Source organism: Populus alba, chromosome 2, assembly GCF_005239225.2.
Source record: "Populus alba chromosome 2, ASM523922v2, whole genome shotgun sequence".
In the NCBI taxonomy this organism is placed as follows: domain Eukaryota; kingdom Viridiplantae; phylum Streptophyta; class Magnoliopsida; order Malpighiales; family Salicaceae; genus Populus; species Populus alba.
In genome coordinates, this window is record NC_133285.1 from 29,520 (window position 1) to 44,126 (window position 14,607).

Below are 14,607 nucleotides of genomic sequence, written 5' to 3' on the forward strand. Positions count from 1 at the left end.
AACACGAGCAGCTGAAATCACAGTCTCCTTTTGCTTTCCTGTCGATCTGGGGAATATTTTTTTGCAAAAAAGATCTCCTTTTCCTTTTAATTAATCAAACCCCCAAATCCGAACTCGAATAAAATCCCAAACATTTTTCCAGCTCGATCTAACCACCAAAATTGCAATTACCTTCGATCCCACAAAATCAAATTCTCTGATTTTTAATTTTCCTCATCGAATTCAATTCAAATTCATGTGATCTTCTAAATCCGAGGAGGAAGTAGAAATGGCGGTGCCAAACATGGATCAATTCGAAGCGTACTTTAAGAGAGCTGATTTAGATGGGGATGGAAGAATCAGTGGAGCTGAAGCCGTCTCTTTCTTTCAAGGATCCAATTTGCCCAAGCAAGTCCTTGCTCAGGTCACCCCTTTCTCCTTTCTATACTCTGTTGAATCCACGTTTTGATCCAAATTAGGTCAAAATTACAGTTAAATAGATGCTTGATGGTGAAAAAAGTCGATTTTGTTAATCAATTTGAAAATAATTGAAATCCAGAATTCGATTAGATTAGGTCAAAACTGTTTGTTTATTTTCTTTTTGGAATATTAGATGCGAGGATTTGTGAGATTTAATTCGAGATATTTTTTTTAATGTGGATGCAGATATGGATGCATGCTGATCAGAGTCGAACTGGCTTCCTTGGCCGGCCGGAGTTTTTTAATGCTTTAAGACTTGTAACTGTTGCTCAGAGTAAGCGAGATTTGACACCGGACATTGTCAAGGCAGCATTATATGGACCGGCTGCAGCAAAAATCCCCCCACCGCAAATTAATCTTCAAGCCACAGCTGCTGCGCCTCAAATGGCGGCGGCTTCACCTGTGCCGCAGATGGGTTCTGCTGCCCCAACAACATCTCAAGGTTTTGGCTTTAGAGGACCAGGAGTTCCAACGGCTGCGCCTCAAATGGTTGCTTCATCTGCCACGCAGATGGGTGCTGTTGCTCCGACAGCATCTCAAGGTTTTGGCTTTAGAGGACCAGGAGTTCCAAATGCTACTATGAACCAGCAGTACTTTCCTCGGCATGGTCAAACTATGAGACCACCTCAGGGTGTCCCTCCAGGAACTGCTTCCCGTCCACCTCAGGGTATGCCTGCCAGTAGTCTCGGGGGTCCATCGTCAGTAATGCTTGCTGGAACTGCTTCCCGACCTCCTCAGGGTACGCCTTCCAGTAGCCTGGGGGGTTCATCATCCATAATGCCTGCTGGAACCACCCCCCGTCCACCTCAATTCATGTCTGGTGGTTCTGCTGGTCCAACTCCCAGTGTCTCAAACCCGAACATATCAAGTGATTGGCTTGGTGGAAGGACTGGTGGAACTCCAACTAGCCCTGGAGGGGTCCAGCCATCTATACCCAACACTACTTCCCAGCCGCGACCTTTAAGCTCAGTTTCCTCTCAGCCCATTGCTAATGATTCTAAAGTTGTTTCTGGAAATGGGTTCGCCTCTGATTCGTTTTTCGGTGGTGATGTGTTTTCTGCAACCCCTACTGCAACAAAACAAGAACCCCCTCTGCCTACTTCTTCAGCTACCAGTGGCACACACGCTCCCATTAAGTCCGGCTCACTTGATTCACTGTTGAGAGCTGTTAACAACCCAACCTCATCTTCCATTGTCTCGGGTTCTAGTGATGCCCAAGCCCGAGGTCCAGTTAAGTCCAGCTCACTTGATTCACTTCAGAGTGCTTTTGCTATGCAACCTCTGGGTGGTCAGCCTGAACGAACCCAATCATTACCGAGCCCAGGCCCACAAGTTTCAGCTTCAAATTCTGCCTCACTTGTGTCACCTGCCATTTCAGTTGGAGTTGGAAAATCTTCTGATAGCACACAACTTTCATGGCCAAAGATGAAACCAACAGACATTCAGAAGTATAATAAAGTTTTTATGGAAGTAGATACTGACAGAGATGGAAGAATCACTGGTGAGCAGGCACGGAATCTTTTTTTGAGCTGGAGGTTACCAAGAGGTAATGGATTTTCATTTTTCCACATGGCTATCGATTCTCCGTGGATTAAGCATTATAAAAGGTTCATGGCAAAGTAACCATATTGCGTAGGTTCCTTCTGATGGGGGGGAGTCAAATTTCTAATTGAACATTAATTTTGGATTTGGTTTTTGTAGATTTTATAATTTGATGTAGGTTTTTAGACTGTATTGTTTGATTTTGGATATTATGTGACGAATCTCCGTTGTTGTATGTGTAATGCTTTGTAAGCTATTGCCTAGCTGCCTTGTCTGATATTATTTTGGGATGATGGTTTCTCTAGACTGTAAATTGATTTTGGATATGATTGAGATAAATCTTCATTGGTATTTGTGTGTCGCTGCATAAAAACTGCAGATCTCCTTTTCTTTTCTGATTGCTTATGCTTATTAAGTCCTTATTTGCCTTTTGCAGAGATTTTAAAGCAGGTCTGGGATTTATCTGATCAGGATAGTGATAGCATGCTTTCTTTGAGGGAATTCTGCTTTGCCCTTTATTTGATGGAGCGGTACAGGGAAGGCCATCCTCTTCCAGCAGCTCTTCCAAGTAATATTATGTACGACGAGACCTTGTTGTCCATGACGGGTCAACCCAAAGTTGCTTATGGAAGTGCTGCTTGGGGTCCTGGTATGGATTACAATTTCTTTGAAAGGTCTTTTATTTCTTATTCTTTCCTTTCTAGCGGATGAAATTTTCTTGACATTCCCATCCTCATAATTAGGTTTTGGACAGCAGCCTACACGATCCATGGCCCCTGTCCCTGGCATGAGGCCACCTGTTCCAGTAACTGCCTCCCAGCCTGATGGTGTCATGGTAAACAATCAACATAAGTCAGGAGCTCTAGTGTTGGAGGATTCCTTTTTGAACCAACATGATGGCGGAGAGCAGAGTTCAGCAAACTCAATGATTCAAGATGGAACAGCCTCAGAGAAAAAGGCACCATTCTCTGCCCTTATGGCTCGCATGCCAAACTATAGTTGAATTGGATATTTTAATTCTTTTGACTTTTGGTTGAACTTTTTGAACTTCCCTAACCATAGCAAAATGAATTTCTATCTTAATCTGAACTGTAACAGTTGGATGTCAAGAGCAAAAAAGAATTGCCACTTTCATTTGGTCCAGAAAAATAAATTTCCATTGCTTTTAATCCAATTTGCTAATTGTCTGGTCATGGTTTTTCATCCGATTCCAACTGTTTTGTTGTCATATTTTTTTTCTCCAATTTTATTTTGCTCGCCATATCTTTCTTTGTACTTAAGGAGACAGGTATAGTTTTGAAAGTCATTCCTGAAGTTCAATGAATATGTTATATTTGGTGCAGAGTGATGAAACAGAGAAGCTGATTTTGGACTCCAAAGAGAAGATTGAGTTTTACCGTTCTAAAATGCAGGATCTTGTGAGTAGCTGCTTTTGTCTATCCCCTCCCCACCCATCCCTCTTTGTTTTATTCTCGGTTTTCTTTTCATTGATACCCAACTGTTTTGCCAATATTTGATGCATGAAAGTCAAATATGCACATGAAGTCCTGAGTCTTAAGAACAGGGTGGTTTCAGACATGGCCTGTTGCTTGTTTGCCTTATATGTGGTGTTTGGTGATACTATAATGTGGTGGTTTGAATGTCAGTCAACAAGATCTGGGTTAAATATCAACAAGAATCTGGTGCTGCTTGTTTGTTTTGATGACCATTTAAGATCATTTATCACTGGAAGATGTAGAGTAATGACAGATGTAGTTCGAATAGATGCTTTTTATGGAAAAATTGTCTTCTATGAATGTTATTCATTAGGATATTTCTGTTCATGTTATTTTCTTCCCCTTGATCATCAACTAGGCATATTAATATATCTACCGTGCAGTAATTCTGTTGATTAAGAGACCCTTGGTATTCAATCAGTATGTCAACCTTTATGAACAGTATAACATCCTAATGGATTTGTTCTTAATTCACCTTTCTCATTTTTTGTCTTTTTTTTGTGTGTATATCAGGTTCTGTATAAAAGCAGATGTGATAATAGGCTAAATGAAATCACAGAAAGGGCTTTGGCAGATAAACGTGAGGTATGCTCTGAAATATAAAGAATTTGGTGTCTATTATTTATAATAATTGGACTTCTATGGGGTTCTATGTCAACAAATTACGTAACAGGCAGAGTTGCTGGGTAAGAAATATGAAGAGAAGTACAAGCAAGTTGCAGAAGTGGCATCTAAATTAACAATTGAAGAGGCAACTTTTCGTGACATTCAGGTAAGAACTGTACTTCTCCAGTGTAGTGATGAGTCTGGTGATTTCCCACTCTGCAAGCCTTTTGGAATGTCCAAACTTCACTGACAAGTCCTCACCCGTCTCTCTTCATATACATGGAAATAAATAGTTCTACAAACAGCACATACACACATGTATACATGAGTAGCTGAACTGATTTCATCAAAGCTAATTTTAAATAAGTGGATGCCAACTCTTTCTGCCTCATTACTTAACCAAAGTGGACAGTCCATGATTTCCTATTTTAACATGGATTCTCATTCTTTTCTTCCATGATTTTTTTCCCTATGAGATGCATCATGGTTCCAAGTCCTTGACTTGTTTTTATAGCATGTTTTAGCATATAAGTTTATACTAATGCTAATGTTAACAAAGCGAAATTTCTTTCCTCTCTGTCTCAACAATGGCCTTTCCTTGTCTTTTTATTTAACATGCTTAGATTTTAGACAAAAAGTTTTTCCTGGATGTGAGAAGTAAAAAACACATGCATTGTGCCTATTTAATTGGTGGCATTTAGTTTGTAACCGCTTACCATTTGAAATCATGGAGCTTGTCTGGTCTTATAACAGTAAAATGCTAACGTATGAAATTATATCCCTTGATAAATTTCTTCTTTATAACATTTAGGAGAGAAAGCTGGAGTTGCGTCAAGCAATAACTAACATGGAACAAGGTGGCAGCACGGATGGTATTCTTCAGGTAAATAGTAACAATTTAACCATGGCGAGTCATTGGAGATTTTATCCAACACTCATCCTTTGGTGTCATAGGTTCGTGCTGATCGTATACAATCAGACCTTGATGAGCTATTGAAGGTTTTAACTGAACGCTGCAAGAAACATGGACTGGATGTTAAGTCAACTGCTGTGATTGAGCTTCCTTTTGGTACTCTCAATCCTCTCTATTTTGTGCCAGAGTGTGTGCCTTGCTTCGGAGTTCTTAAAATAGTAGTTGTGCTTTATTTTACATTTGAGCAAGCCCTTCCCAGTTCAAAGAAAAGTATCTGCTGCTTGATGTGTGTTTTTAATAAGCTAAAGGAGTGTGACACATTCTTAGATAATGTAATAACTGATGCTCATTGAATTCTATTCCTTAATATTACGATGATTGAATCCAATTCACTGACAGAATTGAATTTGATTCAATTAGCAAAATTCAATTCAATTAACATGATAAATGATGCGCTTTTATGATTTGCAGCACATTCTGGGATTTTTTTGGTTTATTGTTCAGTGCGTGGAATATTTTGTTTGAATTTGATTAATTCCATTAACTCCTGAATGAATTAATATATGTTATGGTTCCCGTCATAATTGATTTACATTTGTGATTCTCAAGGCTGGCAACCAGGAATTCAAGAGGGTGCTGCTACTTGGGATGAAGATTGGGATAAGTTTGAAGATGAAGGTATGCTCTCTACCTTCCCTACATTGAACTATTTATCACACCTCATGCTTCCTTTTGCCTTTCCAATCTCCAATAAATGCCATGAATTGAGTGGATTTTTCTCAAGAATATTGCACAAATATTAGTTCGAATTTATCTATGCAACATATCATTTCCACTTTCAGGGTTTTCCAATGAGCTCACTGTTGATGTGAAAAGTGCTCCTGGTCAAAAGGAGAGGGCACCTGCCGATGGTACTTTAACCCCTGATTCATTGTCAAATGGAGATGGGAGGTCTGGAATTTTTACTGGAGACCATGTGCTTGAGAGTGAATCTGCATATATCCACAGTGAAGATGAAATTGCAAGAAGCCCCCAAGACAGTCCAGCTGGAAGGGCTGCTTCAGAAAGTCCATCTCAAGACTTTGCTGATGTTTTTGCCAAGAATACTGAAGCAGATATAGATACCCACAGGTACAGCAATCAATTTGTTTCCATGTCTTTTACCTGCATGCCTCCTACTTTAGTGCTGATTGTTGGCCTACCTCATGATGATAATGAACTTTATATTTTTGGCAATAGAAGTTTTGATGATTCAACTTGGGGTGCCTTTGACACAAATGATGATGTGGACTCAGTCTGGGGATTTAACCCTGCAGGCAACAAGGTGAGTCCAGTATTCCTGAAGCACTCTTTTATTCTACTGCAATTGAGCATGGATACATGTTGGATATTCAAATTGTAGCTTGCTGAAGCACATTCTATGCAGTTATCACTTTATAGATCACTTCATTAAGGAATTGCACCTGATATATCGATTTAACCCTCACATCATGATTGCTGGAATGCTTTTACAAATGTAGGCATATTCTTGTTATGACCATCATATTTGCACATACCTTGGGCCATGCATCTATCCTTAGGTTTCCATGTTTTGTGCATAGGCACTCTGGTCGAAGTGAACCTATTGGCAAGTCTTGTGAAATATACCTGTGTGCAGTTCTCAGGTTTTATCATCCAATGAGATATCCAGATGCATATCCATTGTCGATACAGTGAGTTGAACTTTGTTAGAGATGCCATGTGCTATTAGAGAGCTCAAACAATGCTAAAGATACAAATTATTTTGATTAAAATTATTTGATGGATTGGTGCTGCTGCTATGATGGGTGTTGCAGTGATCGATTAAATAATAAGAGTCTGAGATATCTCTTCACATTGCCCTCAATTATTTGGTTGTGTCATCTAGCAGGACTCTTCTGAGAACGAGAGAGATTTCTTTGGATCTGATGATTTTGGTCTAAAGCCAATCAGAACGGAATCCACATCAACAACAAATACCTTCCAGAAAAAGAGTATATTTTTTGAAGAATCTGTTGCAGGTTCCCCAATGTCAAGATTTGGCAACTCTCCAAGGTTCAGCGAAGCAGGGGACCATTTTGACAATTACTCGAGATTTGATTCCTTCAGCATGAATGAAGGAAGCTTTTCACCACGAGAAAAGCTTGCAAGGTTCGACTCCATAAACAGCTCCAAAGATTTTGGCCACAGCCGTGCATTCTCTTCATTTGATGATGGAGATCCATTTGGCTCCAGTGCCCCCTTTAAGGTTTCATCTGAAGATCAAACTCCCAAAAAGAGTTCTGGCAATTGGAGTTCTTTCTAGCAGCAATCTGGTTTTCCCCTCCCTCCCTCCCTCTCTCTCCATTTTTTTTCACGGTTGCCAATTTTTGTATGTGCTGTATAGATTGTGTTGAAATGCTGCATTGTTGTAAAGTTATTCATCATGGCCTTGCTTCATTTTTATTTTGCTGAGGTAAAAAAACTTATGTTTGGGGGGCATCCAGATCAAAGATGGAATGCTTGTTCTTTTGAGTGGCAAATTCTTGAGACCAATAAAAACTGAGTAGTTTGAGAAAACAATGACTCTTGGCATTTCAACTCACATTGCTCAAATTGCATTTTATTTGAAGCTGCCTGCTTCACTATGACTGTTGGCATTCCCTTTCTTCATTTTTTAATTTTTGGTGCTACGAGTTGTTTAACAATGTAAGCCAGTCAGTAAACACCGGTTTTGGAGGCGCGTGACCTTCCTTACGGGTTTTGACCACGCGCATCCTTGGATATTTCTATTATCCAGATGAGCTCGGCTGCTGGGCTATGTCTGAATGAGATTATGGGCTCGTTAGCTGGGCCTTTTTCATATTGGCAAGTTGTGGACTCGTATTGGGTTTGCATGTCGGATTTGGCCCCGATTTGATGATTTTTCTGGTGAATCTATTTTATCTATAACGTAGTAAGTAAATAGCTATTCCCGGAATAATAAAGGAATGTTGAAGTTGATTCGGCTTTTCCCAGGGAAAAGATAAAAAGATCATTCCTTCTGTATTTTGGAATGCTAGATATAGGTACGGTGCTCGTATTGTTTGTTTTCTTCACTAGAGTTTACTGCCCAACATAATTCCTGCTTCTTTATTTTATTTTCCCCGAAGAAGTTTATATATGGGCATGGTGCTCATCAAATGCAATAGATTTTGGAAATTTAAACAAAAGTATTTTCTGATATTACTAGAGGGCTACGGTGCTTGTGCTGGAGTTTTTACTGCCCCACCTATTAAATTGCAGGGGTCATATGCGACAAAAAGTCACTAAAAAGAGCATCATCAATATTCCAAGAAAGATGGTCCTTCCAAAATCATCGAGTTAATGGACCACATACCGACACTGACATTAATTGAGTTTTCTTATGGAATCACACTATTGCCGCTGCAAACACGGCAAAGAGACTGAGGTGGTGATTTTGCTGTGGTAGCTGGAGGTGGAGGAGTGAGTGATGGATATGGAGTTATCAGTACACTACTAGTTGTTCTCTCATCTACGCAGCTTCGATCCATTTCTTTTTTGTTGTTGTTGTAAAGAGAGAGGAGCAAGAAAGACAGAGAGGAATGAGGTGTTTTTGTTGACTAGAACTAGAGGTATGATTTGGGTTGTGCATGAGGATTTGAGAATATATATAGAGAGAGGGTAGAGGTTTTGGGATTTTAATTTTAATTTTTGATTTTATGGGTTAAATTAAGAAATACGGGGTGGGGTGCACTGTGGTCTTGGGGATAGACGGGGACGTGGGTGGTTCAACCCAAGGAGGGGATGGGAAGGAGCTAGGAAGATTCATGGAGTAAGGGTCGTAGTATGTGCGTGTGCGTGTGTGTGGAGGGTTGTGTATGTAGGTAGGGTGGGGCCTTCTTCTTATTACCATAGGCATGCTGGATATTTTTCCAGGACATTAAACCATGTCCCATCACTGTCAGTCTCGACTCAACTACTTCAAGGAAAGTTTGCCAATTGCATGTTCTTGGAAGCAACCGGATTAAAGGGCCTACATGACGTGGAATGAGTCCATGAAAAAGCCATGCACTTAATTCATTCATAAATTTCGCAGGCAAGCACTAGACGCAAACATGGCCTCCAAGACGCGAGCAATTATTTTCCACACGGTCTCTTACCATGGAAGGATGGATTGACTGCCTGGCCTTCTTAGTTTTCAAATGCCACTGTTCGTGATCAAAAATAGAATGCCTGTTTTCTATTGAGAGAAATATTGTTGAGACCAATAAAAACAAACTGAGAGACGTACGATAAACCATTGGTGGTGAAATTTCATGCTCTCATTTTCACCCATCAACTCACAGTGTTCAAGTTCCATTTTATTTGACGCTGCTTTACCATGACAGTTGGCATTGCATTTCGTCAGTTCTTAATTTTTGGTGCTGTGAATTGCTTAACAATGTAAGCTAGACAATAAACACAGGTTTTGGACTTTCTCTACAGCACAACTACATCAGTCTTTCAAGATTACAGGTTCGATCCCTTCAGAAATAGGGAATTTGAAGAACTTGTGTGGACTCTCTCTACATCAGAACTACATCACTGGCTCGATTCCTTTTTCATTAGACAATTTAAGAAACTTGGCATTTCCATATCTCTCTTACAACCACATCAACGGATCCATCCTTTTGGAAATATGGAACTTGGCAAATATGGAAGCATTAGATCTTAGTTCAAACAATATCAGTGGTTCCATTCATTCCAGAGCAGGCAGTTTAACCAGTTTGAGATATCTTGACCTTTCTTCCAATCAAATCAACGGATCCATCCTTTATGAAATAGAGCACATGAAAAATTTCAAAACATTAGATCTCAGTTCAAACAATATCCATGGTTCGGTTCCTACCATGATGTGCAATTTGAAAGCTTTATGGATCCTGTTTGCACCAGCGTTGCATGTTTCTTGTTTACCAGTACATGTAAAAGGGAAGCTTGTCTTGTGCCTTGAGAAATGATGTTGCAGCTGTGGAATTGAAGCGATGAAAAGAGCACACATCATCAAAGACATTGCTCACACATTATCTTGCATCATGATTGCCACCCACCAATTGTTCATCGAGACATATCAAGCAGCAATGTTCTGTTGAATTCAGAATCCAAGTCTTTTGTTACTGATTTTGGCGTGGCTAGGCTTCTCGATCCTGATTCGTCCAACCATACTGTACTTGCTGGTACCTATGGATACATCGCCCCAGGTAAAAATATTTCAACTTCATCTACAAGACGTGGGCAATACGGATTGACTAAGGACCAAATCCAAAAATTGATGGCACGATGATCAGAATACCACTATGTATTAGCATTATTTTTCTACTCGGTCTCTTTCCAGGAAAATCAGGGAGAATAGAATTAACTGATTGGCCTTCTTTATTTCCAAAATCCACTATTGGTGATTTGTACACCTTTTTCTTAATCACAACGCAAGAAAAGTACACGTGAAACACAGACGATCTTGACTTGGAACGAGTCCATGGGAATGCCATGCACTTCATTCATAAATTTAGCATTTTCATTGAGGGGAAGCATTAGACACAAACATGGCGTCCATTGATTATGAGCCAAAACTTCTCGCAATTTTAAGCATCTCATTTTTCTTGTCCTGTATTTTTGTTTCAAGTACTGGTCTTGTGGCTGCACTTGATGACTCAGCCTTGCTGGCATCAGAAGGCAAGGCTTTGCTTGAGAGTGGATGGTGGAGTGACTACAGCAACCTCACCTCACAACGTTGCAAGTGGACTGGCATAGTCTGTGATCGGGCTGGAAGCATCACTGAGATTTCCCCACCTCCAGAGTTCCTCACGGTGGGAAATAAGTTTGGAAAGATGAACTTTTCTTGCTTCTCAAACCTTGCTCGTCTCCACCTGGCCAACCATGAGCTCAGTGGGAGCATCCCGCCTCAAATTTCTATCCTCACACAACTCAGATACCTCAACCTGTCCTCAAATAATCTAGCAGGTGAGTTACCGTCTTCACTTGGAAATCTCAGCCGATTAGTTGAGCTTGATTTTTCTTCCAATAATTTCACCAATTCCATCCCTCCAGAACTAGGCAATCTTAAAAATCTTGTTAATTTGAGCTTGTCTTATAACAACTTCAGCGGCCCAATCCACTCGGCACTTTGTCACTTGGAAAATCTAAGGCATTTATTTATGGATCATAACAGTCTCGAAGGTGCCCTCCCTAAAGAAATAGGGAACATGAAAAATCTAGAGAGTTTGGACGTGAGTTATAATAGACTTAATGGTCCAATCCCTCGAACAATGGGTAGTTTAGCCAAGTTGAGGTCTTTGATCTTTCGTGAGAACAAAATCAATGGATCCATTCCTTTGGAAATAGGAAATTTGACGAAACTTGAAGATTTAGATCTTTGCTCTAATATCCTAGTTGGTTCAATTCCTTCAACGATGGGTCTTTTATCCAAATTGATTTCTCTGATTCTTTGTGAGAACCAAATCAATGGATACATCCCTTTGGAAATAGGAAATTTGACGAATCTGCAAAATTTAGATCTTTACTCTAATATCCTAGGTGGTTCAATTCCTTCAACTTCAGGCTTTTTATCCAATTTGAATTTTGTAGATATTTCCAGCAACCAAATCAATGGACCCATCCCCTTAGAAATAGGAAATTTGACGAATCTACAATATTTAGATCTTGTTGGCAACAAGATCACTGGTTTGATTCCTTTTTCATTAGGCAATTTAAGAAACTTGACAACTCTATACCTCTCTTTCAACCAAATCAACGGATCCATCCCTTTAAAAATACAGAACTTGACAAATTTGGAAGAATTAAATCTGAGTTACAACAATATTAGTGGTTCGATTCCTTCTATAATAGGCCGTTTAACCAGTTTGAGATTTCTATCCCTCTCTCACAACCAAATCAATGGACCCATCCCTTTGGAAATACAAAAGTTGACAGATTTGGAAGCATTATATTTGAGTTCAAACAATATCAGTGGTTCGATTCCTTCTATAATAGGTCGTTTAACCAGTTTGAGATTTCTATCCCTCTCTCACAACCAAATCAATGGAACCATCCCTTTGGAAATACAAAAGTTGACAAATTTGGAAGGAATAAATTTGAGTTCAAACAATATCAGTGGTTCGATTCCTATTAAAATGGACCGTTTAACCAGTTTGAGATTTCTATTCCTTTCTAACAACCAAATCAATGGACCCATCCCTTCATCTTTGAAGTATTGCAATAATTTGATCTCCCTAGATTTGAGCTTCAATAATCTAAGTGAAGAGATACCCTCCAAACTACATGATTTGGCCTCTTTACGATATGTGAATTTTAGTTACAATAATCTCTCAGGCCCTGTTCCCTTGAATTTGCCACCACCCTTCGATTTTTATTTCACATGTGATTTACCTCTTCATGGGCAAATTACCAACGATTCAGTAACTTTTAAAGCTACTGCATTTGAGGGCAATAAAGATTTACACCCTGATCTCTCAAACTGTACGTTACCTTCAAAAGACAACAGAATAATTCATTCCATCAAGATATTTCTTTCTATCACCACCATTTCACTTTGTCTCTTGTGTCTCGGGTGTTGTTATCTGTCTCGACGCAAGGCTACCCAACCTGAGCCAGCATCATCAAAGAATGGAGACTTGTTTTCCATATGGAATTATGATGGGAGGATTGCATACGAAGACATCATTGCAGCAACCGAGAACTTCGACCTCAGATATTGTATCGGATCCGGTGGTTATGGGAGCGTCTACCGAGCACAACTTCCAAGTGGGAAATTAGTTGCCTTGAAGAAACTTCATCATCGAGAGGCAGAGGAGCCGGCTTTTGACAAGAGTTTCAAAAATGAGGTGGAAGTGCTCACACAAATACGTCACAGGAGCATTGTAAAGCTTTATGGATTCTGTTTGCACCAACGCTGCATGTTTCTTGTTTACGAGTACATGGAAAAGGGAAGCTTGTTTTGTGCCTTGAGAAATGATGTCGGAGCTGTGGAATTGAAGTGGATGAAAAGAGCACGCATCATCAAAGACATTGCTCATGCATTATCTTACTTGCATCATGATTGCAACCCGCCAATTGTTCATCGAGACATATCAAGCAGCAATGTTCTGTTGAATTCAGAATCCAAGTCTTTTGTTGCTGATTTTGGCGTGGCTAGACTTCTCGATCCTGATTCGTCCAACCATACTGTACTTGCTGGTACCTATGGATACATTGCCCCAGGTAAAAATATTTCTTCTTAACATGCATATTTACCACTCATGCACTGCAAAACTAAGGCAAACTCTCTTTTAAATATATATATATATATATATATATATATATATATATATATATTAATTTCATTTTGTATATGGACAGAGTTGGCTTATACTATGGTGGTGACAGAGAAATGTGATGTGTACAGCTTCGGAGTTGTGGCGCTTGAAACTTTGATGGGAAGGCATCCGGGAGATATCCTATCATCATCTGCTAAGGCTATTACACTGAAAGAAGTGTTAGATCCTCGTTTGCCACCTCCAACAAATGAAATTGTCATACAAAATATATGTATCATTGCAAATCTAATATTTTCTTGCTTACATTCAAATCCAAAAAATCGACCTTCAATGAAATTCGTGTCTCAAGAATTTCTATCTCCCAAGAGATTATTGGGAGGTCTCGAGATTTCTTTGTTGGAGCTACGAAATCTTGGCTTGCATAGAAATGTAGGTGAGATCACAGTTCCTCGCTGAAAAAGTCAACTTCGAGCTCCCATGGAACTTCAACGAGAGCCTCCAAGAGCATGCGGTTATAGAATTTCTTAATTTTGGATGAACTTTTTTTCTTTTGTTTTGTTTTAGCACACTACATGTCTTTGTAATATTTTATTGTGATATTGTATGTAATTTTAATAATGCACAATTTTCTTTTGCATGATGGTATCAATATATATGAGCATCATATTAAGTCTACCTCTCTGTCTAGGTTAAATTGAAATCATCACTCATCTTATAATTAGGCAAATTCCCACTTAAAATATGCAGAAGATATTTGTTAACTCCATTAATTTATCCCTGCAAGCTCTTGTATAATAGATGCCTGAAAGTAATGTTTGGATCTACTTTCTATAGTCTGTTATGACTCCTGTCACTATTTGATTAATATATTTTCTTAATATTTTTCTGAATGATGCACCTTATTATTTATCATTTGGCACAGATGCAATTTCCAATCATCTTCCACTTCAAGATTTATGTCTCATGTTTGGAACCAAGCTTTGACGTCAACTATATCTATCTAGTAGTAATACACAACATTGTACGTTAGCTGTACAAGATGCCTTGCTATAGATTATTTTCAGTCTCAGAAATATTTACTAACAGAGAAAATATATCATAGTATCCGATTATGAGTACATGATTCCTTGGTATCAGCATCTGATTTATAAAAGATTGAAACCAATTTTTAAAGTTGAAATTCTTTACCTTGTTATCACATTGATATTCATCCCATTAATTTCCCCTTCAAGATATCTTTAAATAAGAAAAAGCTTGGGGTATGTGCAACTGTCTCTGATGC

The 14,607-nt window shown here is 39.2% G+C and overlaps 2 protein-coding genes across 6 annotated transcripts; both read left to right on the forward strand.

Moving 5' to 3' along the window:
- The first annotated feature begins 19 nt into the window (after window positions 1-19).
- Window positions 20-9,033, forward strand: LOC118060702 (uncharacterized). Of its 5 annotated transcripts, XM_073407559.1 has the most exons (14): window positions 20-403; window positions 646-2,005; window positions 2,438-2,650; window positions 2,745-2,959; window positions 3,345-3,419; window positions 4,011-4,082; window positions 4,171-4,269; window positions 4,915-4,986; window positions 5,058-5,172; window positions 5,626-5,694; window positions 5,859-6,147; window positions 6,256-6,340; window positions 6,923-7,349; window positions 8,299-9,033. In XM_073407559.1, exons 1-13 carry the CDS (start codon window positions 269-271, stop codon window positions 7,337-7,339), a joined length of 3,216 nt encoding a protein of 1,071 aa, XP_073263660.1. In that variant the 5' UTR covers window positions 20-268; the 3' UTR covers window positions 7,340-7,349; window positions 8,299-9,033. The 5 variants fall into 5 exon arrangements, with proteins under 5 accessions (XP_073263660.1, XP_034929874.1, XP_034929876.1 ...); XM_035073983.2 differs by lacking the exon at window positions 8,299-9,033 and having other exon boundaries at window positions 6,259-6,340; window positions 6,923-7,596; XM_035073985.2 differs by lacking the exon at window positions 8,299-9,033 and having other exon boundaries at window positions 6,259-6,340; window positions 6,926-7,596.
- Window positions 9,034-10,326: 1,293 nt separating this feature from the next.
- On the forward strand, window positions 10,327-13,962 carry LOC118060692 (uncharacterized). Its single transcript, XM_073407254.1, has 2 exons — window positions 10,327-13,269; window positions 13,408-13,962. The coding sequence occupies exons 1-2, from the start codon at window positions 10,596-10,598 to the stop codon at window positions 13,779-13,781; spliced, it is 3,048 nt and encodes a 1,015-aa protein (XP_073263355.1). The 5' UTR covers window positions 10,327-10,595; the 3' UTR covers window positions 13,782-13,962.
- Window positions 13,963-14,607: the final 645 nt, after the last annotated feature.